The sequence below is a fragment of the Catharus ustulatus genome, chromosome 8, assembly GCF_009819885.2.
Source record: "Catharus ustulatus isolate bCatUst1 chromosome 8, bCatUst1.pri.v2, whole genome shotgun sequence".
In the NCBI taxonomy this organism is placed as follows: domain Eukaryota; kingdom Metazoa; phylum Chordata; class Aves; order Passeriformes; family Turdidae; genus Catharus; species Catharus ustulatus.
This window is the reverse complement of record NC_046228.1, coordinates 20,671,807-20,698,182: the sequence shown is the minus strand read 5'-3', so window position 1 is coordinate 20,698,182 and position 26,376 is coordinate 20,671,807. Positions and strand designations below refer to the sequence as shown.

The following is a 26,376-nucleotide window of genomic DNA, read 5'->3' as shown; positions in this document are numbered from 1 at the left end:
TTTAGAAACACTAATAATGATTCATTGTAGAAGGAATATTTTATTAAAACCAGGTACTTTTCACATCATCGCTTTTCTCAAAATAGGCAATTCCAGGAGATTTTAATTAATAGGTATATTGCAACCTGACAGAGCTCCTTTGTTTCACTCTTCTCAAAGGCAGTACATTTTCAGCTGTACAGAAGCAAATATAGATGAACTAAAAATAATCAAAACAGCAAAGTTTCCACAAGTCTTGCCCATAATGCTTAAAGCACGTGGGGAAATGTGGTCAAATACATCACTTTCAGTCTTTTCTGTTAAAAATGCTACACAACTACCCACAGCCTTGCCAGAAATAAAGAAGAAACAAAGAAGAAAAAAAATGCATCAAAGAACACACAAACTGTGAAACAAGTGAGAATCTTCTGGTTGGTAATCTCACACTTAACTGCTCAAGACTACACAGCTTTAGAGGAGGCAATTTAAAAATGTGTCATACGGTATTTTGAAACTAGAATCAGTATTTCTGGTCTTTTGGACACTACACACCACAGCTGCTTAATGTTTAAAAATATAAAATTCTAAATGTAATATTTTAGCTAGTTGACACATATGTGGTCTGAATTTCACATTTTGAGGGTTTAGAAGAATGTTACAAAACAGGAGGAGGGAAGAAAGTGCTGAATACAGATAAAGTACATTAAAATAAAATTGAAAAAAAAAGCTTCTAGCCATGACACTATTTTATATTAGTCTTATAACTAACGATTTTTACTTTGGCTATATTAATTCCTCTAAACAGACTTTCCTAAGTTTCATCAGTTAACTTCTCATTTCTTCCTTCCTCACTAAAGAAATACAGACTGTACAGAAGGTGCTATATTTCTGCATATAGGTTATGTTATGGATTTGTTACTGTTCCTCAAACTGAACTGCAACTCCAGAATTCTAGACTTGCATATTAAATCACACTTAACTGGTGGGTCTTCAAATATATAGATCATTTCACCATACTACAACTAGGAGCAACACCACATCAGAGCAAGAGGAGTACAGAATGTACAAGAGCCCAGCACAATTCATGAAGCTAGGACACCTCCACCTATTCAACAAGCCTGCCTGGCTTCTTCAAACTTCCATCACTTTGTGAACTCATCAACTCAGCAAAAAAAAATCCCTAAGTGGGAGATGGGGAGATAAAGAAAGGGATAGGAAACAAAGGCACAGCACAATTCAGAGTCTAGGATCAAACATGAACCCTTATCCTTGCTCCCCCAGAGGTAAACATGCCATGGAAAAGAATAACCCCTGTAGCTTCAGTAAGCCTGAAGCTCTAACAAATAGAGCCTCTGTAATCTCTGGTCATTCAGCAACATGGGGATCACCACAAGGTGAGTGGAAAGAGAAAACAAACACAAAAATAAAAATCCATGGAAGCCAGGAAGAAAGATGAGTAGAAACACGAGACAAAAGAAAATGAAACATTTCCCCATAGAAAAGCAATACATTTAAATAGGCAAAGAACATGCAAGACTTTTTGGGAGGGGAAAAGAAACTTAACTAAAGGGAAAGGCCAAAAAACCACAGGAGAGATAAAACTAGAGTGGCAATTTAAAATCTCAGTAGTAAAATGTATTTCCTGATAGCTTCTTCACGCAGTTTCTTCAGTACCCATTTCTGAAGAGAGGGATAACACATTCAATTATCTCAAAAAGGCACAGGAAAATGCAAACAAAGAGACAAATGGTGAGAATCATTCTCAATTTGTCCATCTTCCAAATGACAGAGGTATTAATGCATTGTGAAACCACCCTATTTCAGAGACAGATTCTGAAATCTGCATCCCAGGTCCAAAACCATGCACTTAATCATGCCCATCAGTCTTGACAACCACTGTCTATGCAGCTTCTCTGCAGTGTTTTCAGCAACAATGAACCAATGTCTCCTTTATTCCTTGTATTTATTACAAGGCAGTAAGTCCCTCCCTCAATTTGAAGTTTTGCTTCTACTCCATAACAAATCAACATCATCACCAACTATGGATTAGAGTACAAAAGAAGATGAAATTCATTTACTAGGGTGAGAAAATATAGAGAAACCTATCTTCTGCTAGCAGGTAAGACGTTACCTTTGCCCTTTGGACAGCTGATCTCTGTTTATTTCATAACCACTTTTATCTTCTCATCAACATTTATATTTTTAAAATTATGTTGCTTCTATAAAGAAACTCACTAGGGAGCCATATAACTCCTTTGTTCAACAGTTACTGTTTTGGCAGTTTACTAATGAAGTTGGATATACTATAACAGATATATTTGAGTTAGAACAGATTTGTCATGTGTTGTATTAAATTATAAAACACAACAAACAAGACATATTACACCTGTACCTCCCAGAAGTGTGAGTTGACTACATAATCTCCCTTTTAACAGCAGAGGCACAAACAAAGCAGAAATAATTCTCAGTTGTAATATACAGTGAGGGCCAGTAACAAAACAGCAGCAAACCAGAGAGCCTCCATTTCAAGCTTCACTAGGCTCAAGGAGTGGACACACTTTGGGATGACACCAGCATTCTCCTCTGATAATACCAACAGTCTGAAGAGTGCAGTATGAATTTGAAAGAGACTAAATATTCCTCCTGCTGTTTTCTGAACTTACAGCTTGAACAAGGGTTAACTTGAATTCCTTAGTTACTGGCAATTGTGAGGAAGAAGCAGTACTCTCTATGCCATTTATTCTTTTCATGTATAAATTAATGAAAATCAGTCACTTATTTTATGCTCAGAATCTGATCTCTAAACTGATCACATCTTCACCTCAGGCTCTGCATATTCTGTGCCAATGATTTTTCTCTATACAGCTTGAAGTTTGGAGGCACTGTGCCCAAAACTTCATGTTGTGGATGCTCCTAACAGTATGAAAGAACAAAAACTCTCTGAGTCTGGATCATGAGAATATTTTCTAAGAGAGCACTACCTGCATCATTTATTAGCCATGTCTGACGGACTTTTGCAATACAGTATACAATAGTTCAAGTTTACAGTAAAGGAAAGGAAAAAAGTCAAGTTTTCTCACTACTGAATACAGATTCAACACAACTTATCACCACACCTGCAAACGAATCCACCATGAATGAGTAAATACAAAATGAGTAAAAACATTGTGAAGGCACTATTTAACAATCCTACAGTGTTAATGCCAGCTTCTTAAATGTTTGGTAAACATTTACACTTCAGGAACTGTGAAACGAAGGACTAAGGGTGGGAAAGAGCTTAGAAGCTTTCAGGGAGAAACAAAGGCAAAGTGGGTTCGAAGAGATAATGAGTGTACTTGAACACTTATTCCTAAAAATTCTATCACAAAAATACTTATGTGAAGATAACAGATGATAAAACATTTGCAGAAAGACTACACTTACTTCAATTACCAATGAAAAATACAACTGCCTTAAAAAGCAAGAAAGGCATGAGAGGATCATAATGGCTCCTGGGAAAGAACAGACTGTCCAGAAAAGTGGAGAAAAGGCAGGTGGGTGCATTCATTAGTAGATGGGTAATAAATTGGTGGAATGTAATTTGATATGTAAGAAAAAGAGTTGGAGTTACAAACCAACTGTAAGAACTGGATAGTTCTGAACACACTGCAAAGACATTGTATTTCAAACATGCATTCCCCTTAACTTCAGAGCAGAATCCCATCTGCTTGTGCAGAGAAAGCCTCTAATAAATGATGTACACAGGTAATGACTGGCCAAAGATCAGTCAGAAGCATGACACCACTCAAAATTAAAAACACAAGGGGCAAAGCAATCAAGGCAGTTAACCAGAGAACAAGGCATTCATAAAACAAACATTCAAAATCATCACAGGACTCCCAGTACTCCCAAAACCGACAGGCTTCCTCCAGGATTTCAGTGCAGGTGAATTAGTGGAGATTAAGAGTAGTTTCAAAACCTAAGGGCATCCATGAAGTGGACACAATGCATTCCTTCTTCACACTGGCAATTCTACATTTAAGGAGAAAATTCCTTTCAAGATGTAATATAGGAAGATTATAAAAGGACTTGACCATAACAGAAATTAAATGCAAGAAAAATCAACCACAGTTCTGTTTTTCTGATGGAACCACTCAAGATATCTGATTTTATAAGGAAATCAATCAGTTCCAAGGATTACATTAGAGAAGCTCAATCATTTCTCTCCCCCTTCCATCATCTTTCTAGTAAACCAATGGGGTCATTCACAAATAAGTGAATAACTCATCTTTTTGGCAACCCTCTGGAGTGAATACTGTGTATATTTGCAACAAGCTACCCCAAGCCTTATTATGAAATTTACAGTAAGCATGACAGTAATATTAAAGATACCCAAGAAGAAAATAAAAACTTGCAAAAAATAAGAAAGCTATAATTGGTGTGCATGCAGGTAGTTTGTTTAAGAGTCAGCCAACAGCACTTCCATCAGTCTTAGGGGGATTCTTTTTGAACCATTTAATGAAGAATTAGACACTTACAAGGACAAGCTAGAAACAATTGAAAAAGCTAGAAATCCTTTCTATTACATAACTTCTCTGACTAATTCCACACCAAAACAGGGTGAGGTCCAAATTAGAGGGAAAGACTAACAGAATATAGTTCCTCTTGCTTCCTCTTAGCATCTAACAGAAGAACCTAGTGTGTGACCTCACTTTTTGTTTGCATAAGCAACAGTAAAATGGCAAACTGTGGAAACAAAAACACACAGCTCAATTTTGAATTATCACATTTGAAATTGCTCACTACAACCAACAACCTCAGGACACAGTTCTGTGTTTTCTGACTTAAAAACACTGTCAAGAACAGGTATTAAAAACAACAAAACTGCTACAGGAGTTCTGAAATTCAAGGAGCTCCAGACAATGACAGATCTCACGTCAGACCAGACTTACTGGCAACACAACTGTGTACAGTAAAGTATCTGCAAGTGTTCCACATTGGTAGTATCATATGTGACTTCACAGCACGAGTAAATAATTATTTAGGCTGCAAATCCACATTCATATTCTTCTAAAAACAACACTGACCAGAGCCTAGGAATTGCTAGCAAGGATCTTAAAGGAGGCAACAGTATCCTTTCAAAATATCCCTCCTGTTAAAATAAGATGCTCATACAAAGTAATCAGGTGTCCCGAGATAAAACCTGAAATACCTGAAGCAAGTATAAGCAATAAAAGCCTTGCCTACGCAAGTCTGCAGAACCCAGAACAGCAATATCTCAATACGGTGCAAGTAATTACAATTATCACAGCAATGTTAGCTATTGTGTTTGACATGTCAGAAAACAGGCTGAAGATTGCAAATATGCACTACCTACTGAAGTGTCTTTTCCTTTTAATGCAACAAGTGGGTGTCAGCAGAGAGAGCAACTGCTGCTTGATTTAATTCGGTCAAGAGAGCTCAAGGAACTAGGTCAAGATCCAGAAGAGCATGCACTCATACACTGAACCAGCGAAGAAAGGTTAGCTAAAAGCATCTAGAAGTTGGGGAAAAAAATTACCTTTGCAAACATCAGTCTGACTCACAGAGCCATACAAACCAATTCCGTACATCTCTGCCAAACTAAAGAGGTCTTTATTTCCACAGCAGTACATTTTTAAAATTCAGTTCCTTTCCACCAAGCTAACACGTGCAACAAGACTTCATGCAAAACATGAGAAAAAATACATGTATATGCTTTGCCCTATGCACAATGCTTATTTCTATATCTCAGGATTCACAGCTTTTAAAAAGGTCAACACAGTTTCCTTTCTTTACAGCAGAATTTAAAACTTAATCTGCTCTGGAAAGCCTATGGTTAATGCAAAGTGTACTTTATGCTACTAAGCCAGTGAAAACTGAACATTTGTCCATAGCACAACATGGCCAGATTCCAATTCAATTCAATACAAATTGCATTCTCTATTCATGTAAGGGCAATATTCAGAAGAGAATAAAGTTTTGCACTTCCAGATAGGGAGACACCAATGAGGCAGGTGATGGTTACAAAGATCAGCAATAACAGGAAAAGTACTGACACTGGCCTGGAGATGAAAAGAAAAGTAGAAAGAGTTTGTGTAATCTCTGTTAACTGTGTTTCTGGTTCTGTTTAGTGCAAACATCACCTCAGTTCCAGGGTCACGATGTGGTAGAATAACAGAGAAATCAAGTTTTGTTAAAAAGAAAAAAAAAAAAAAAAGGAAAGCAAGCAAAGAGCTAATAGCTATATGTTAATTAAAAATAAAATTCAATTGCTAATGTTACCTATTTTGCTGTCTGCTATTAAATATAAATTACTATCAGCAGAAAGGAAATAAAACAACTCTTGAAGCAGGCACGCTGTTGTTTGCCGAGTTCTTTGTGACAGTGTTAAGGCCCTTTTGCTCCACTACTGCAAAAGAAAGAGCTAATTTACTAGAAAAACGAGAAATGCCAAGAATCAGACAAGGAAAATGGACTGCTCTATACAATGATGGCTTACATGGCTTTACATGAGTAGCTTTATAGAAGTAACAAAAACCTCTGTGAAACCTTAGTGTACTTCAGTCAAAGCATGTGGGAACCAGCCAAGTCTGCAGTTTTTTTACAGAAAACAGTTTTCAGATTTCCATGAGCAATCCCACAGAATCTACTCAGAACAGCAGCACCACAATACTACGAGCGCACCCAGGTAAAAACTCACCTAAAAGACAACTCTGTCTGAAGTACCCCAGTGAACTTACAGATTCAATCTTTGGCCAAAAAATTATCCCGACAATGAACCCTACATAGGAGCTCTCTCTGCTGCTCTGACTTCCCTTCTGCAGATCTCCTCACCTACCATCCCCCTTTGCCCCACAGCTTCTACGAATCCAAAGAGCATCCCAATGAAACCGGGCGACCTCACCTTTCATTTTGACAGTGGGGGAATTGGGTCCAGCCGATTGTTTCCTCCATCCTCTCCAGTTCTGGCAAAGGCTTTCTGCCTCAGAGATGAAGGAACAAAGAGAGTCTTCTTCAAAGCGATCGGAGTCTTCAAATGAAAACCTCTCCCCGTCCTCCCACTCTGCGAACATGAGTTCCATCACATCCGACAGGCGACGAGAGGGAAAAAGAAGAAAGATAGGAACAGCACTGCTCACTTTTAACAGGTGAATGGACGTGAGGGCTCCTGCAGTACTTAAAATCTCGGTTTTGATTTGATCCCCATACTACAGTACCAGGAAAAAACAAAGTCAGCGCTGTCTGAGATGGGAGAAGCAGGAAATAACTAAGGGGCAGCTGGTAAAAATTCCACGGGGAGAAAAAAAAAGTTCTTTAAAAAGTTAAAAAATGCTTATGTCCACAGAATGTACTTGAGGCGGAGGGGGCTGGTTAGTCCATGAGAGCTGCCCCCAGGCGGGACAGGTGCCTGCCGGGAAGACGGAGGGTCCGAAGGCTCCGGCGCTGCAGGACGAGGGAAGGGGCCGGCTTCCTCCTCCGGGGCTCCCGCGGGGGGGCCGCCGGTGCCTGTGCGCAGGGCCGGGGCTCCCTGAGGTTGTGCTTGTCTCACTCCCGGCGCAGGAACCGAGGGGAGGGCGGGCAGGGGCACCGGCGGGGGCTGGGGGGGAACAACTTCCCTCCCGCTCGCGGGGGCTTAAAAACGGCCCGGTGGGGTCGGAGCGCCCGCGGAGGGGCGGCACGACCTCCCGGCTGCTCGTCACGGGCACCGGCACCGGCGCGGGCGGGCAGGCGGCGGCTCCGGCCTCAGGGGGGCGCGGGCGGCGGCCGGCGGGGAGCGCCCGGCGCTGGTCTTGTTGGGCAGGGCGGGGGCAGCCCGTCGCCGCTCTGGTCGCGGTGGCCCCGCGGTGTCTCTATGAGCCCATGGCCGGCGGGCCCCGCTGGACCCGGCGCGGCCCCGGCGGGTCCCGTCCCTGCCCGGCGCGGGCACCAAGATGGCTCCGCGCTTCCCAGCTTCACCTGCGACACCCCCCGCCAGCTGAGAGCCGCTTCCGCCGCCGCGCTTCCGGCTTCCGCCGCGCGGGGCATGCCGGGCCGGGCAGCCGCTCCCCGCCCGCGCCGTGCCGGGGAAGGAGCCCGGGCGTCCCCAGGGACGGGCCGGGCCGGGCCGGGCTGGGCTGGCGCCTGCCCGCCGCCGCACGCCTGGCGGGGCGCTTGGAATGGCCGTGATACAACAAAAGCCCGTGTGTTGTGCCTGCCCGCACCGCCAGAGGCAGCGGTGCTAAAATGTGGGAGTTACCCCGGAACGTACCGAAGACATGTTCCATGAGCTGGAAATCACTCGGCTGTAATCATCTGATTGGAGATGAAAGAAATATACGAGTTCTCAGAAACATTTTCTTGGAAGAAAAAGAGCAGGAAAGAAGATAAGGGAAATAAGGAAATAGGGTGAGGGGACCGTGGCTCGAGTCAAGTGCAGTGCCCGAGAGCGCCGGGCTCCCGCGCTCCCGACGGCAGGGAGGGTCTGAGGACAGCTGGGCTCTGAACAGCTCCTACATTCAAACGGAGGAGATAACTCGCGTGCCAGCCCCGTGAGGAATTGCATAGGTTAGCTAAGGTCTTCCTGTCCTACCCGCTCTGAAAGCAGCAGAGGTGACATTCTTTTGTTCGTTTGTTTGCTTTTTTCTATAATTCTGTTTCTTGGAGTTTTTCTAGTTCATTGCTCCATTGAGAGAGTTGACCGGTAAAATACCAAAGGGTAAGTTTGCTCTTTGAGTACATGACAGCCAAACAGCTGGACCTACACCTCCCTCCCTGTGTTTGTACAGAGGGGAAAAGCAAATGACGGGGGGCGGGGTTTGAAAAACAGCTAGGGAAAAAAGAAATGGTAAATGTAGAGCTGAGGGAAACGGAAATGCATCTGGGAACACTCACTATGTCCTTCATCTCACTCTAGTCCTTGATCCAAAAAAGTTGTATTTGATGAGTCCTCACAGAGGGTCCTAAGCACTGCACCTTGGATCTTTAAGGAAACTTCCTACATGGTTTGTCCTTAAAAACAGTTTAAGATTTCAAACACAAGGATGCATTACTGCAGCGTCCATCAGCTGTAAGAGGTATGGTCACTCGTTGAAATGTCAGATCCTTCAGTGCTACCAAGGCAGACATCCCACAGGAGCACTGGGCAGGGAGGCACAATGCCAGCTCAAGGCAGTGTGCCACAGCACAGCATGCCAAGTTCTGGCTCGTGTGCTGCCTAATCCTGCACAGAAGTTGTCCTCTGCTGACGCCTGATCTGATCAAATCTGTACTGCCAAATAACCTGTTTGTGCACCACACCAGCAATAATTCAGGAGAGATACTCACCTGCCTGATATTGGGAATTCTGGCAGATTACATCACTACAAGTCAAGGGCATTGCAGAGAATCTCTGCCCCATGAGAAAGCAGAGATACTCAAAGGCATTGTAATACTTGATGCAGTGTTGCATTAAAGGATTTCACCTTAGGAACAGTGTTTCCCTAGTGAGAAAAAAGCATTTAGAAAACTAAGAATTTCAAAGAATAAAAAAATAAAAGCTGAAGTTTTGTAGAGTATTTTCATGGGGAAAAAAAGATGGGGGAAAAAATTGTGTTGTGTCCAAAAAGTGAAGAGGTAACTACAGGTGAAATTCAGCACCCTGACTCAGATGTTGTGGCACTTGAAATGACAGAAATGGTGGGGGAAACACAGTGATGCTATAAGGCTGCTGCTGCTCACCAGTATCTTTTGACAACGTTATGCCCAACACAGCACTGTTAGATTTTACCTAAGTCCAGTAAAGAATACATATTACAACAAGAAAGGGCAGAGGACAGGAGGAATATTAGACATTACTAATTATAAGGGGGCTTCAGTACATTGTGTTTGATTCCATTAAATTGTAACAATCCTCACTTCCATTCCTCCTTCTTCCAGCTTTAGGATACCACTAATTATGGAGATTTCCAAAGAAATCTTGCTTTCGCTTTCTTAAACATCACAGGCTGAAAGCATAGAAAAGGTGATGAAAATAATGAGACAAACAAAGCAGAGTCAACACTTGCACTTTCATGTTAAAGTGCATCTCAAGACCCTGTAAAAATGTGTCTTCTGCCTTGTGCAGACCAGACCTGAGTGTGTTGTTGCCCTGGCCAACATGAGGGAGTGCAGGTGTGAGTGCTTTGCTTCTCATTGTCCTCATGGCTTGGAAAGGCACACAAGTTCATAAATACTCATCCATTTTTTTCCCAGCCAACTCATTGCATGAGACAGGCTTGTATTTTCCCTTGTGGATCTTCCAACAGACAAAAACTAGAAACTGAAAAATGGTATCTGACAATTTCAGGAGTGTTCTGCTAGGAAGAAAGAAATTCAGTAAGAAATCCTGCAGAAATGACAAGATTGCCAGTAAGATTGTTTCTCTCCTACAGGGATGTACTTTTTTCTTTTCCTTTCTTATTTCAGAAAAATGAAATGGCTGTTCAGAATTCCTCTGCCTCCAATGTAGACAATTTTCAGAATGCAGCGCTCCATATGAGAGAGACACATGAGTGCACACACATACCCTAAAGCAGAGTTGCAACATTTGCATTTGTTTCCTGTCTTAAGCTCTCGCTGGGGACTAAAAATCAATGAGCCTGCATTGCACCCCAGAAGTGTCTGCTTTTGACTGGTGAGTCATGTGTACAAGTCATATCCAGCATGTTTTTTATTTCTGATTTATTTATGATTGCGTGGAAAGTAAAACACATCTTTGCTATGGCTTGAATCTAATACAGACTCGATAACAAAATACAGCACTCTAGAGATTTTCACTGCAAGTGCAGTGGGACCCAGCTGTTCAGCTCCATTCTGACTCAACAAAGGTTTCATTGTCTCTGCATGTGATAATGCACTCAGAAATGACAAGCAAAGGCAAATTCTTAAAGCACACATATGGCTTTGTGTCTAATACATTGGATGTGCAGAGTTATAGTTTTTTGTGCTCTACAACTATGGCAATATGGCAAACTGCAAAAAGTTCCTGTTCTTCCTACATGGTCACTGTTTCATGCTATACTGATCACTTAATTAATAACTAATCATAATTAATAACATATTAAACGTCTCCACAGACATAACCAGCCACCATTATTTATTTCAAAACGCTGTGCCTGTATAAGAGAAGGAACAAATAAGTGTTTTAGCACAAAAGAAGGGACAGCATACAGCTCTTTGCTCCTTGCTCTGCTTCTGACTAGGCAAATGGCTGTACAAGATGCACAGAGCCTTTCCAAACAATGCATACTAGGAAGCTGAAAGCAAAGCTCTCCTGAGGTATTACAAGCTAAATTTCCCCCACTTGGATTGAGCATTTCCCAATCTTTGACTAATCCTTGCCAGAGAAGACTTTGAACCGATGTTGTCCAAGGTTTTGTCTCTGGGATCTTAGAGGATATGAACATATGCCTGATTAAAGCCTTATTCAAAACTAAATTCACCATTTGCGAGATAAGTGACTGGTATGTACATACATACATGGAAAATAGAGTCAGTAGGGAAGCGCTTTGCAACAGCTGCTAAAATTACTGTTATACAGCAGGAGACAACAATTATGGCTAAGACCTCATGAATGAACAAAACTGCTACTCTTCAGAATGAGAAGAAGGCATTTACACATAATACTGCCTGCAAGGATTACTGAGCATATGTTGTCTGGCATCTTGTGTTTCACAGGATATGAGTATATTTTCCTCTTCCTTTCACACTAACCTGCAGGAGCATTTGATTTCGTTTTCACACTTTCTTCTGCCATTACCAAAGCTGACAGTCTGGCAGGGTCTAATAGCACTATACATTCACAGATAAAAGCACCAAGCTACAGGGCACTGTAGCTTGCAGAGGGGAAAGAAAGCAATTGTTACACTGCAAGTCCACTTTTTTCGCAGTCAGTATCACATTTGGACATTTCCTCAGCCAGCATGAAAAGATTGTGAAAGCAGTATAATAACCTCTCCTTTGTCTAAAGAGCAGTTTTGATATATCATTTTTGGAAACTCAGCCACTGATATCTGAGTTGGTCTAGAGAGTGCATTACCCTAACTAGCAATGTTATGCTGTTGAAAGCTTCCTAAGTACTCCAAGAAACCTCTTTGGATGCAGGCAAAACATAGGTTCCTTGGCTTATTATTCAATTCACCGAAAAATAATCAAGGAAAATTGCTAAATGTGACATTCCTTCTCTAGCAATCTACAATTCTAGAAATCAAAAATAGCAATTAAAAGTAACAAGTGCTGCAGTAGCTGACCCTTAACACACCTTTGTTGCAGAGGACAGCAGCAAGTATTTCTGTATTGAGAGTACAGTCAGCTGCTAAGTGAAGGATAACTGTTAGGGAATATAGGAAACCCATTTGTTCATGTCAAGGCCAACATATACTGCTCTGAAATGTATGCAAGCAGATCTTGGCTAAGTGAAGTAATGCTCTGCTGTATTTATATGCTTCTCATACCTTCAGGAGCAGAAGCTTTCCCCATGTTATGGATCCTGCTCCTTCAGATGAAACTCACCATAGCAAAATTTGCACTACAGCTGCTCTTAGCAGTAAAGTCTTTCAAAATGTAAATAACAGGTACATTAGAATTAAATATAGAGATAAAAGATTGCTAAGAAAAGGTGATTCTAAAATGCAAGAACAACACTGTACAATATTATGGACAGTAAAATGGTATATACTCTCCATAGCTTTTCCCTAGAAAATAATCTAACCATGGAGTTAGGGATGTGAGGGGTTTTAATTTAAAATTTGAGTTTGTGCTACCTCTCATCAGATCCCAATGGGAAGTTCAATCATCAATTAAATTGTCAATCTAACGTAAGGTTCTCTCTTACACATAGTGGGGTTGCTACAACCACGCAGCAACGCTTCATTTAAGAAAACACACCTGGCAAATTTTGTGCTCATGGGTGTGGGTAGGGGTCAATGCTGTTCCAGTAACGTATGCTTAACTGGCCTCTTGTGTAAGAAAGAGGAGACACTGACAAAGATGTTATGCCTGTCATGATGACTGCAAACTGCCTGGACTGCTAGATACAGAGACAGCATCTCAGTCACTTTTCTTTTTCTGTAATAAGTGAGGGGATTTTTCTTTCCCTAAACCTACTGACTTGAGCAAGTAGGATTTATTGCAGGGTGCTCTGTAAAACGAATCAGTCAAGCCTTAAAATTATCTGAATGTTTATTGGTAAAGAGTGTTCACCAATTCTACCTGCAGATCTCAGATTCCTGGTGTACTCAGGAGGCAAGCTCCTTCAACAGGATTCTGCTTTATGAGACTTAGGATTCTCAGATTAAATCCACTGCTTCTATTTTCGTCTCTTCTCTAGGCAGGTGACCAACCCTTAGCAGGTACTGACAGCTGGTTGTGTTGTGTGCTGCCTCAAAGGCTACTGGCTTTTTTAGTCAGATCTTCATTTTCAGCCATCTTCCTGCAAAATGCTGTGACAAGATCCTATAAAACTTACTATCCAAAACATTAATGCATTTCCCAATATATTTTGTTTGCATATCTTCTTGGGGGAAGATAACTAGATTTGTGTAATTCTGTCATTGCCGTTAGTGTTAAATTTAGCAAACTGCATTTATTTAGGATGGTTAAATGAAATAGTAGTAGTAGTGGGAGTTTAGTGAGTAGTGGCACACTCTGCTTATTTCTTCAGGAATCTTGTGTGTGGACACTCCTGAGTCACCTAAACAGAGGCATCTAATTCAAATAGTGTACCATCCCTAAGTTTCAACCACAAAGTTGCATCAGTTTAACCAAATTGTTAAACCCACATAACTGTGAAGACAAGCCTTGCAGGAAAATAAATATTTCTCCAGTCTTAATCAACTCAGCTGTGGCTTAAACATGTGGGGAGTTAAAAGGCTTTCTGTTGAGACTTCAGCATAATTGTGCTGGTTAACAGAATCTGCTTCTTAGTCTTGCAAGAGATAACAAAATGGTAAACATGAAGCAAAGGAGCTTTCCTCTGGTATGTTTGGTTACTGGTTCTAGAATCCCACAATCAGAGGTTATAATCCTACTTTTACCTCCAGCAAGCCTCTACGTGCGAGTAGGGAGGGGGAAAAGAGCAAGGAACTAACCTTTAGAAGTACATGTTCTTTTGATACAGCTCTGGTGTACACACAGCAGATAAGTTAAATTGCAAGGAAAAGAGTTTTGTTGTTGTTTGAAGTGGTTTTGTCCTGTTTCCAAGAAAAAAGTGACAGAAAAGTAGAAACTTTTGCGGTGGTTTCAGCTGAGTTGTCCACTTGCATTGCCACAGTAAATCCCCCACATTCCCAGTGACGAGGGGGCTGTCCAGGCTGGCAGGTGAGCAAACAGGGGAGCACACTGCTGCACAACTTCTCCTCGTGGAAACCCTGGGCACTACCTGCTGCTGGCTTCTGAGCCCCAGGGCTGCCAGGGGCTGGCAACCAAAACATCCTCAGCAAATGCTTCCTAACAGGATTAACTTGCTGAAATTTTAATTCCTGCCAGCTTGTTTCTTCTGTTGAGCAGCAACTGAAGATGAGCCCAGCACTAAGTTCCACCTGTTCCCAGCTCAGCCCTTAGCTTCCCTGATGTGTGCATGAAAGCCACCGCAGATATAAAGGGATAGGAGAAACAAGGCCTTTTGCTTAGCTGACAGAGCAACACAGCTTCCCATTAGTAAAGCTGATGCAAAGAAGTTGCTTCTTCCTTTCAGGTGACAGGCTAGTTTTGAAAAATCTGCAAAGAGAACAGTGCCTTTTATTTCTGGCAGAATGTGTGGGATTTGAAAAGCAGGGAGGAGAAGATCAAGTGGTGCACTAGTGTCTCACCAATTTATTTGAATTTGTCTGTCCTACATCTGTCTTCCATCAGCACATCTTAAATCCAGAGGTTTTTCTAAACACAAATTACTGCAGCTGGACCATCCATATACTTAAAGATTCATTTTGCTGGCTCTGCTTCCTCTTTTCACTTTTGCTCATGAACAGAATTCCATATAAACCTCCTACCAATGCCAGGAACCCCTTCTAGGCAGGCCAGTTTAAGAGAAGCACGAGACTCAGCCAACAAACCAAGGCAATTTGAGCACAGTCTCACTCCACTTGAAAGAGGAAATTGTAGCCAAATAAGCTTTTTTTAAATGTCAGTGCTGATACCTGAATGCCCTTTCTCTGTCCCAATGAATAGGGTAGCTATCCTAGTTAGAAAACCACATGAAGTAAAACTCAGTTTTCTCCCCATTCATATTCCAGTTTCAAGATCCAAAGCTATCTTAGAGTAGCCAAGCAGTCTGAAACAAATAAGCTCATGCCATATACTCCTCCCAAGCCTTTCTACCAGGGGAAGGCAGCAGCCAACTGCTTTAGTACAAAATGACATTTGACAGACTTGTAACCTTAACTACAGCTTCGACATAGTTTCTTTTCCAGGCAGGGACTAGAGAAGAGCACTGCAGGACTGATAGGATGAAAGGGTGCCTGCTGACCCATGGAAGACCAGCTGAAATGGCTGAACTCTGCTTCCCAGTTTTGCACGAGCAAGAAAGGAAATGTAGGTAGGTGTAGAAAACCTCACAGGGAGACATGAAGTGAGGAAATGTTAACTACAAGCAGTTTTTCTTCAGTGAGTGCAGGTTGATTTCCAACAGCAGGCTGGAGTCAGTACATATGAAAACTTACACACTGTAATTCTTGGAGTCTGCAGGCATCAGCTACACCAAGCTCCAGTCTAACCCTAATGACTTGGACAAGTCATTGCATACCTTGCAAGGAGCTGGACCATGTTTCAAACCAGACTTTTTTTACTGAAATTCAGGTTTCAGCAGTGGCGCAGCATGGGTAGAGTATAACACTGTTCTTGAACCAATGGCTCATACAAACTAAATTTCCCTTATCCCACTTCTACTTTTCCAGAGGCTGGCTTTGACTCTTAAGAGTAATGACACATGAATTGTAGACTAAAAGGAGACTGTGCCAACCAAATTTGTATAGAAAGATCACCTTTAACAACAAATTAGTTAGCTGATGTATTAAAACCTGTTAACTTTTTTAATACAGTGAGCTGACCTGCTCTTTAGCTGTTCCAAATGGCAAAAAATGTGACATTTGAAGAACTGTTGCCTTTCATTGGAATGGTAGCTAACATGATGCTAACTTCGTGACATGCTTTAGCATGTTGAAGTTTCTCTAAAAATAATTTTAGTAGAGAAATTTAATTAACTTTACTCAGTGCTGAAAAAAATCCTAAAATCTGCCCTTGGAACAGATTCCTTTATTAAAAACAAGACAGAGCCCCACACAGTCACATTATAATCCATTTATTAACATACCTTGTGAGCCATTGGTGTTGATCCAGGGGACATGACAGCTTTGGCACTGGACTGATTTCAGAGGTATTCAGCCCTTAGTAGAAAAGGATTTTAGTAGGACTTGGGTGGGCTACTACACAAAGAAGTTTCTGATGTGGAAAATTAAGTATTTTTCCAAACAACTGAAAACACAGCCCAGGAGATGTGCATTAGTCCAGGTCACAGTGCCTTGTTCTACAAGGAGTAGTTCCAACTTAGTTATCACCAGAGGTGATTGTGTTCTCTATAGCTGTAAGAAATTCCCAGTGAGTCTATCAAGATAGTGTTAAATACCACAGTGTAGTTTCATCTCTCCAAAGTTCTCATCTGATTGCTGAATATACACATAAAAATCTGTCTTCAAGTGGTTGATGAATCACTGCAGCTCTTTTGAGGTGAAGAGACTTCAGGATACAGGCTCCAGGAAGAAAGGAAGACAGACAAAAGGCAGATCTACCCCTGAAAGAGCAAATACCTATTTTCCTGGTTCCTCACCAGTGTCTCCACTCATACCTTTGAGAAACTGATCTGTTAATTTCTGCTATAAATTTACAGAGATTACAAGGATAATTGACATCCTGTCCAGGTTAATAAACAGCTGCCTGATTAATTATAGCATAGAACATAATTCACAGAAATCATCAGAACAGTGTTCAGCCACAAAAAAGTGATAAATATTTAATCCAACTTCAGGTGGCCAAAAATGTGAACAGGTTTGGGATAGTACCACTGCAGGCACTGCAGATCAGGAACACCCCAGCACTGAGGCAGCCTTTGGAGCACTGGGACATTCTCTGGAAGAGGGATAGGAGCTGCTCCTTAGATCCTTACCATAGCCATGTTTCTCCTCCTGCCAATGCTCCTAGCCACTCACAGTGATGTTCCCTTTTCTCACACAACCATGATGCGCCACTGTGCTATGGAAAGTTCTCTCAGAGCATGCATGGCAGAGTGCAGCCACCAGCAGCACTGACTGAGCTCTCAGCTCCTGGAACCAGTGCACATGCATTAGCCTTATCCAGGACTAATGCTGTGAAGGTGGATTGTCTCAGACCTCCTCATATGTCAGCACAGGCAAAGGTCTACACAGCTTTCCAGGTGCTCCCTGCCCAGAGCTCCACAGACAGACCTACAGCAATTTCTGTGAGCTCAGTGGGACTGCTGCACCTACCTGAGACACAGGGGGAACTGACCTCAGCGGTTTTTCATCCTCTTGTAGCAAGGCTGCCACCAAGACCACACCAGCAAGTTTAAAACTAGCTCCAGCATACAGACACAGCACTGAAATCACTTACAGAATTGCCTGCTATAGAAAATTGTACTCAAATAATCAGCAGGGGATACAGCCTCCCCTGGCAAATTGTATTCAGTTGTTTACCAAAATTTAAAGATCCATCAGAAAGAGAAGACACAGAGAAAGACTCAGCATGTTATCAGATACCCAGACAGTTTGGATTGAAGAGAGACAGAGAAGCCACAGTCTTGGAAAAGGAACTATCTCTAGAATAATGCGTAACAGAGGATATAAAGCCAGGCCCCTTATTTCCTCTCATGGCTGAGAACACAAGGACAGATGGTATTCAATGAAAACAAAAGGCAATTAATTCAGAAACCATAAAAAGAAATTATGTGCTATGGAGAATAAAATTATAATGTTTTCATTGCCAGAAAGTACTGAGTTTGAGAGCTTAGATTAAAACCAAAAACATTAACCATTTATATGGAAGATGAAGGCTGGTTACATTAAATAGTTTTTAAAAGTTAGGGATATAAACTATTATGCTTTAGGAAAAAAAAAAAAGAATGACAAAAGGATAGTGCACAGTGTTTGTACAACACCTAGAGGATCAAGTATTTGTACTTCATTTTTAATGACGATAATAGTAATGCAAGTAATTAATTTAAATGGGTCAAAAACAAAATTCCCCAAAAGGAAAGGTTGCTAAAACTTGTTCAGTACAACTCACACATGCTATCTTTTGAAACATCTGCTGCTGTCCAACTTTACAAAATACAGTCCTAGGGTGACTGAGTGCTGCCCATCCAACTAGGCAGTTCCAGTGGCACAGCCTAAGTGGCAAAGCACATGAGTTTGGTTTGGGCCACAGCCCCAGGTTAAACAGTGAAGAGCAACAGCTGTATCCAGAAACAGGCCAGCTCAACCTAGGAGAGTACTGACAGGCTTGCCTACAGCACCAGGAAGATATAAAAGCAGGCAAAGGAGATTGGATACTTCCTTCCTTCCTCCTGGCTCATGCAGGACTGGAAGGGTTTTAATTATAGGGACTCTCACAGCTTTCATAGTGACAAGATCTAGGAGAAAGAAATATTTTTAACTAGAACATGGGCATTTCAGAAGACAATGCTAGGCCTGCATCTAAGTTGTGTTACATGGTAATTTATGCTAACTCCTGAATGGCCACTCGCTAAGTAAGCTTAGGGAAATATCCTCACAGTGTCATCCTTTGGGTGTTTCTATGCCTGTTGGGGTTATGGGTATAAACTGAAAGATCAAACCAGGTTAAACTAGAGATGTGACAGCACCCAAGGCACAGAAACTCCATTTGAGCTGCTGGCTCAAGGGAGGCTGAAGGTAAAAGTCAAATCCCTCCATGTTTCCCAGATGGGTACTGCTCCTACCAGTGTAAAACTTGGCATTTAATTCCTGTGAGGTAAGCAGAAGTCTGCAACTTGCATTTTAGAGACTCTGCCAGGAGCCATAGGAAGCATGACTAGTGTGGAGCCAAGCAGAGTGATGCCAAGGGATCAAGTCTGGCATTTTAAACAGGGTTATCAGCACAAAGCTGTGATGAACACATTCAGCACCTCAAGAAGAGGCACAAACGGATCAGGTTTGTCTCAAAGGCCAGTTTGCAGGGGTCCTGACATTGCATGTTTTAAAGATTCCAACGATTCTTCATTACAATAAAGTTTGCAAGCAGGATTTTAGAACAGTTCATTGCAACACTGGTAGCCCAACTATCCTATAATACCTGGAAAGGGTAAATGAAAATCTTTAGTTTAGCCTTCACACAAAAAAATCAGCCAACCTAGTCAGATCAGCACCTCTACATTAAGCTAATTTTTAGAAGACAAATTAAAACTTTAGGCAATCACTACTTCTTGAATCCAAGGCAATTTCTAGGATTCTGTCACCATATGCCCTCTAATATGACATTGCTAATCCACAGATTGTACTCTGCCTTCTGTTCTTGCTTTGGTAATACCCAGATACTGAACACCTCAATGCAAACCTTCCAGGCAGCAGGTCAGTGCCTGACCCAGTTAGTGCCTACCCAAAAGTTCCACAAGTTCCACATGTCCCATCCTGTATCAATCCTCCACATTCAAGCCCTTGGTTATACATCAAAGCTTTTTGCTCCTCCTCCTGCACAGACCTGTCTCCTCTCTGCCTCATCTGTACACAGTGAGAAGATACTGCACAGCACAACTCTGAAGGCACTTAGCCTTTTTTTACTACTCAAGAATAATATATTAATTTTACAAGTGCTTAAGGCATAAGAGGGAACTCTGTTCATTTGTTTGGATGAGACAGAAGGAAGAAACTGTAATATTCAATAACCCCTGCTTTCTCTCAGCATTATGTCTGTTCAGGCTGAGAACTACAGCTTGATGACAGTGCTTGCATACCCTCAAGTTAAGCCAGTTTACTCCCACTGAGAGGAATGAAAAGAGAAAAAGTGCAAAGAAGAGAAAAAAGGAAGCATGGCCCAGAGGTTCCAAGAATAGGACACAGTTCATGAAATTGGGAAGCTGCTTTGCAAAGCACTTACTGTTTTTCAGAAGGAGTGATTAATTTGCTTGAGGTGTATCTATACCCCGGAGTAATTCCATGTTTCATGGCAAACTGTGAACACGGAGATATTAAAGACTAGCAGCACAAAGGGCAGCTAATAAATATGATGAATAAGGGACTACTAGGAAGTCCCCACAGTGCTGTTAAATCATTATTCAACACCTAAATGTTTGAGATTAACATTACATTTGCATTTAAAGAAAAATAACATGTCTATTCACCCACTTGAGGTCAGATTTTTGAGTTCTTCTTAGTAATCTACTGCCTCTCACACCAACAACAGATTCTAGAAGATGCTACTTTAAGGAAACAAAAAAAAAAAGCCCAATCACACACACAAACTACTATACCAAAAAAGCAGCAATAAAACCATAGCATCTGGCAGTCGGAAATGTGTGACAGAAGATCACGGCAAGAGGGACAAGCATCTCAGTCCAGGCAGACACTTGAAAGGGATCCTATGGGAGCAGACCTACTATTCAGAAGAGAAAAGGTTCCCCCTAGAGACATAACAGGGAAGCTAAAATACCCAACTGTTGACCTGTTCCTCAACTCAGGTCAAATCTTCTGATTCCTGGAACAGAAGAGAGCTGTCATGAAAAAAATCTGAAGATTTCCACTATGCCAGCCCCTGGTGCCATCTTCCAAGCATCTCACCTCTCTTTGCAGCATGTTCAATTGTCCAAACATACAACCATGAATAGATTTTCAGCAGTAGGTATCTCTCTACTTCTACCATTTCTGTGTACCAGGGCAAAGGAATAAGTGTGATTGCATTAAAGGATTCAGATATGCAGAGCAACGTATATTGATCATTGTCACCACTGTGCACCTGCTTTCTCTGCTTAGCGATTACAGACTAAAGTGAAACCAAAGACTTTGAAAATCAGTCATAACTGTTTTCCTTCCAGTTCTAGATTAAAATCTTTTGCCAATGTCCAATGACAAAATAAATCTCCATCAGTCACAAACCAGAAGCCACAGCCTTCTGCTGCTGCAGGGCAAAGGGAGCATATGCTGAAATTCCTATATCTCAGTCATCTTCATTTTAGCTTGGTCACTTTCTTGATCCAGGGTACGAATTTGCTGACCTTTGTGTACACACCGGGCGAATCCTTCCGACCACAGCCATACCCCCAGGAAGTGATGCCCAAAATGATCCAGCGTCCATTTGATCTCTGACACATGAGTGGCCCTCCACTGTCACCCTGACAGCTGTCCACCCGTTTATCTTCAGAGAGGTTTCCAGCACAAATCATGCGGTTGGTGAACTTCTGCCCGTAACGAGCCTCACAGTCTTCCCGTGGGAGAAGGGGCACCACCCCCTGCAGCAGGGTTCTGGAATAGGACTTTCCTGGAATAAAACAGACCAGCCAGACTGATTCACATATAGGCAATAGCAGTGACCTGGTGCAGCAGTGCTCCCTACAAAAACAGACACTTCATTTCCCAACACTTACACATTTCATGTCGTCTGTAGCACAGAAATAGGCTGAGCTCAGCATCTCTGAAGCACGAGAACTTCAGAAAACAGTGATGCCAAGCCAGACCACAAAAAAAGAGTTGTAAGATCAAAGATGTGGGGAAGAGGGTTGTAGAAAAAGGTTAGATCAAAGGATGAGTCTTACTCCTTGTTCTGTCAACAAGTAACTTGAACCTTCTTCAATTTACCTCACCTCCATTTCCTCCTCAGTAAAGCAAGGACAGTGTTTTCTCAAGAGAATAAATTCAGTAGCATCTGTTAAGTGCTCAGTCCTCAGAGAAGTTTTAGAAGATGTTTCAGAGGCATTAAAATATTATTCAAAGGGAATTCACTTTATCTTTGGCCAGACTTGAGTCTATTTGATCAAATCTCTTTATTGCCCTAGGGTTGCTCAGAATATAAAGCTAATGTGCTATATTAGAGTATGACCTTTCTGTGCCCAAGGTTTATGTAAGTTCACAAGGTAGTAGGTAACTGCTCCTCATTGAGAAAGTTGGGTTTGGTGTGTGGGAAGGATTCTAGCCACTAAGTTCCAGTACAGCACTTAAGGTAGTTAGATGGCTAAGTTGCTTCTTGATCCACCCCAAACATCCTGAAGTGACATGTGCAACTGGCACAACTGACTCCAAAGGCAAATATGTACTTGCAGTTAAGAAGCTGCAGTAATAGCTAGGGAAACAGCTGAGAAGGACAGGCAAGTCCAAAATCAACAGATGAGCTCCTGGGGCTTTTGGCAGGAAGTCTTTGTAAACATGTGGCTTTTCTCTAGTCATAGCAGCCCCAGAAAGGCCTCTGTGCTCCTTTTTACCTAGGAAGTTTCACAACAATAGGCTCAAAGAGGACAGGTCTAGGCTGTCTTGAAGCTGGTGCAGAAACCAGACTCAGAGTCCCTCTGTCCTTGCAGAAATACACAGGGAGATTAGGCAAGGTAGTCTGAGAGAGATTTCTATCTGAGGGCTCCTTCTACCTCTAAGCCCTCACTTCACTATGACAGTATCATGAAGAAGGCAGGTCATGGAAGCACAGGGACCTCCCATGGGCTTGGTATAGAGCTCTGCACAGGCTGCTCCCTTAGGGATCTCCTATGGCAAACGTGTAGAAATGGGAAGGAAGAGAGGACTGTGGCCAGATGGCAGCACTGGTCTCTCCCATAGCTTCAGAGGGGTGTTATGGAAACCAAAGCTTTCACCAGTATTGAGCAGACTCAATAAGCCTCAAAATCGAATGAAAACACAATAGCACAAAACCCACCTCATCTCCCCATTCTTTAGCACCATGCACTGGCACAAACAGTGGGAGCAGTGAGAACATAGCCGTGAGGTGACACAAATTAATAGCCCATGTAGGCTTCTGAAGATAGACTTCCTCACCTTGCTTACGTCTCAAAGCCTCAGCACTCACCTGTGTCTCCCCAGCCAGAGATGATGCAGGCTTGCCTGTTGATGTCAGACCTCTCTCTCCTGTCAGGCAGGCAGATGGGCAGAACGTGGTGATTGAAGGAGAGACAGTGCCCTTCTCTGCCCCGCATCCGGACCAGGGCTATGTCATTATCATTGCTGCCAGCCCAGTAGTTCCTGTGGAGGACAATCCGCTCCACAGGCAGCTCCCTCTCAAACTCATCCTTCACACCTGTGTGGTAATCACCCACCCGCAGGAGGTAGCGCCGCACATCAACACCAAACCTGGAGAAAAACAGACTCAAGATCTCGATACTCCTACTAAGAGGAAAGCAGACTCACACAAGTCTCAGTTGCTATGAGACTGAACCACCTCCTCACACCACAGTGGTAAAACAGTTCCATCTGCAGGACTGTGGCACCTCTTAAGCAGATATGATCATGCCAGCTGTTGCAGATTTGGTGTCCCAAATCGCTGTCTACTATGCACAGGACTTTTTTTCCCTATAAAAATGATTATTATAGTTGCAACAGGCTTGTGAAATGACCTGTTCACAGTTCCTTAAAGCACTTAAAATGGCAAAATGCTGGTTCCCTTTATGCTATACAGCCTCAGAGTTAAGAGGCCAGGTGTCAGCAGTGAAGAAAAAAGCAAGTTTACATTGAGTCATCCCCATCCAAGATCATACACATCATAACCTGAAGGTCTTAGTTTAAAACCTTTGCCCATGTGGTTCCACTGGGTTAGGAGAATAAACATGTATGAGGTTATCTTGTTCATCGTTGAGTATCCCTTAGGGCTCCCCACTCCCAAACACACCTTTTGAAGCAGTGGGCTGCAGTCACCACCCAGCAGCTGCTGATCAGTGTTGCTCCACACAGCAGACGAGTATCTCGACGAAAACCCTTCAGCCGCAGTGAGGCCTGCCACGGCCAACTGCCTCTGAAGAAGAAACAGTGGAATGAGAGGTGTCACACATATGGGAACCATTTTCCTCTTTTCCCATTCATTCTGTCTTGTCTGGGCTCAGCTGGCTTGCATTCTTCCCTAGATACCACACTGGTTCAAACCAAATTCAAAAATCACCAGTGCAAATGCTTTAATGGACTCAGCATCTGCCAGGCTATTTCCAGATCCCAAAGGAAAGTTGGAATCAGTCTGGCTCTCCCAGCAATTAGGGCAATGAGGGCAGTACCTCAGAGACTTGTTTCCCCCTATGATCCTTTTCTTGCGACGGTGCAGCAGGCGCATCCCACACACACTGGACTCTGGACCTGCATGGCAAAGTCAGAGCAGATGGGTAGGGAACTTCACCTTAAGTATCAGCATTGCTGTCACAGAGCCAAATACCATTCACCTTCTCTGAAAGCGTTCATCCTCAAGGTAATCGACTGTGTTGAGTTGTGTATATGGAATTCATAGAACATTTGGTGCCATAGGCTTCCTTAATTTCACTGGAGGTGCTTACCTGAAGCTCTATAGTCTTATGCCAGGCGCGGGACCTATGCTCATACTTCCTCAGTACTCTAAACCCCAAAGGCTGCTTATGGTTGCTGTTCTAAGGAAGAGTATGGTGACTTGGCTGTGAGGAGATCCTGCAGGCTCAAAGGCCTGACAAGGGTGGAGCTCCTCAGATTAATTTGGAACATTCTGTGCTGCTAAGAAGATAGACTGAAAACAAGAAAAACGTAAGAGGTGCAGGACAGGACATGCTTATTTTGTACGTGAAGTTTCAGCCAAAGACAAGAATGACAGGAAAAAACCACAAATGCATGCAGAGATCCTACAACCAGCTCCAGATTTCTGCATAGAAGAAATGGAAATGTTACCTGTTCTCCTGATGTCTTTGACCTTTTCTTCCACATAGTCACAGATTACCCCGGCATCCTCACTGTGCCAGCAGCTGTGAATCCTGGTGTCAGGCATGGCACATTGCCCCAAGGTGTGCTCCATGCCACTGCATTCTATGTTGTCCAGATGGATGGGTCCATGGCCTTCGCCAAAATAAGCCATTGCCCTGGCTTTTGCTGTACCACTGCAATTAGAGAGAGGGTGGCTAATCTGCAGTAAACAGAAGTCAAATGAACCTGAAGCTCCACTGCATTATAAGTAGGATAGTTGTGTCACTCCACACACAGACAGTAGTACAGTAAGTAGAACAACCTACTCCCTCAAGCATACGTGGGTGTGCCAAAACTCAAACTAAGCCCCCAGAAACAAGCCCAGAAGTGCTCCTGAGAGCTGTTCCTATCTATAAGATGCCTGTATCACAGCTCTTACCTGAATCCCAGTTGCCTGCAAACCACTGTGGCATCTCTATCTGTCCAGTCATCATCACAGACACTGCCCCACTGCCCATTCAGCAGTACCTCAACCCGACCCTCCTTGGGGCTTTCTCCATCCACCAACCGCACAGGAGGCCCTGAAGGAGAAAACACATGGGCTGCTGCAAGCAAAAACACCAGAGGGGTCAGGTGTCCAAAACTTGGGTTCTATAGAAAAAGATGAATCCCAGACACACAGGTAAGCTTAAAACAAAAGGTAAAACCAAAACCAAACAAAAAAGCGTGTGTCTATATGAAGACATTTTACCTCTGTGCTGAATCAGAAGACTATATACATACTAATTTATTTAATACATACTGGAAATCATCAGTGGATCATACTCTGAAAGCTGAGTAAAGAGGAGAACAAGAACAGAAAGAAAGTTATTAACTCCTGAGCCAAGAGTTAGACAAGCTTAAACATGCCTGAGGAAAAAAAAATCAATTGAATTGTAAAACTGTTACATGATTCTAAGCAAGAGAAGAGTTCTAGATCCAGGAAAAACAAATGTTGGATGCCAGCTATTCCAATAACAAATGTCTGACAGACTGGAAAGTCTTCTGTAGTAAGGAAAGGGGAGAGTATCAGGCATTATATAAATGAGAAAATTATGCTAACTTGAAATATTTTCACAATTTTAATTGGAAGTGTGCCATCCACACAAGGGAGTGCACACAACAACCACTTCCATCTGAAGTCCTCCTGTCTTGGCAAGGTGTGGCACTAATGTAACTACACCTAAGTTTCCTAAAAGATGTAGTTACAGGGTTCCCTGAGCAATGGTACACTAAGGCAGCCACTGTCCCTCAGTGGCTTTGTTTGAAACAAGCCTCAGAGGTTTGTTTCAGAGACTGCCAATACAACTCTCTCCAGTTTCCATTTATGTGCTGGTCTGATAGCAGGTCTGGTGGAGCCACAGATTCGTGGCTCTGCCCCAATTCAGCCAGGGTTCATTCCTCCTCAAAAAGTACACCCCTTGTTGAAAGAGCACAGGGAAAACTCCCACATTTGGTAGAGCTTCCAAGGGAACAGACCAGAAGGTGAAACTTCCCC

The 26,376-nt window shown here is 42.5% G+C and overlaps 2 protein-coding genes and 1 long non-coding RNA gene across 7 annotated transcripts in view; 1 reads left to right on the top strand and 2 right to left on the bottom strand.

Annotated features, from left to right (window-relative positions):
- Positions 1–7,671, bottom strand: part of ZSWIM8 (zinc finger SWIM-type containing 8) — a 55,797-nt gene extending 48,126 nt beyond the window's left edge. For 2 of the 3 annotated variants that reach the window (XM_033066569.2, XM_033066571.2), the window contains exon 1: positions 6,884–7,670. In XM_033066569.2, the coding sequence (XP_032922460.1) occupies positions 6,884–7,061 (178 nt within the window). In that variant the 5' untranslated portion in view covers positions 7,062–7,670. Of the gene's footprint in view, positions 1–6,883 lie in introns of all 3 variants that reach the window. The other variant, XM_033066572.2, reaches the window with a different exon arrangement.
- A 455-nt stretch (positions 7,672–8,126) lies between these two features.
- Positions 8,127–18,809, top strand: LOC116999209. Its single transcript, XR_004418538.2, has 3 exons — positions 8,127–8,568; positions 10,402–10,609; positions 15,384–18,809. It is a non-coding gene; the product is annotated as an uncharacterized LOC116999209 (long non-coding RNA).
- LOC116999207 (neurotrypsin-like) overlaps positions 16,255–26,376 on the bottom strand; it is a 21,570-nt gene continuing 11,448 nt past the window's right edge. For all 3 annotated transcript variants that reach the window (XM_033065567.2, XM_033065569.1, XM_033065568.2), the window contains 6 exons: positions 25,279–25,420; positions 24,828–25,033; positions 24,194–24,272; positions 23,818–23,940; positions 23,002–23,282; positions 16,255–21,471 (listed from right to left, as the gene is read on the bottom strand). In XM_033065567.2, coding sequence (XP_032921458.1) covers positions 21,161–21,471; positions 23,002–23,282; positions 23,818–23,940; positions 24,194–24,272; positions 24,828–25,033; positions 25,279–25,420 — 1,142 coding nt within the window. In that variant the 3' untranslated portion in view covers positions 16,255–21,160. The remainder of the gene's footprint in view (positions 21,472–23,001; positions 23,283–23,817; positions 23,941–24,193; positions 24,273–24,827; positions 25,034–25,278; positions 25,421–26,376) is intronic.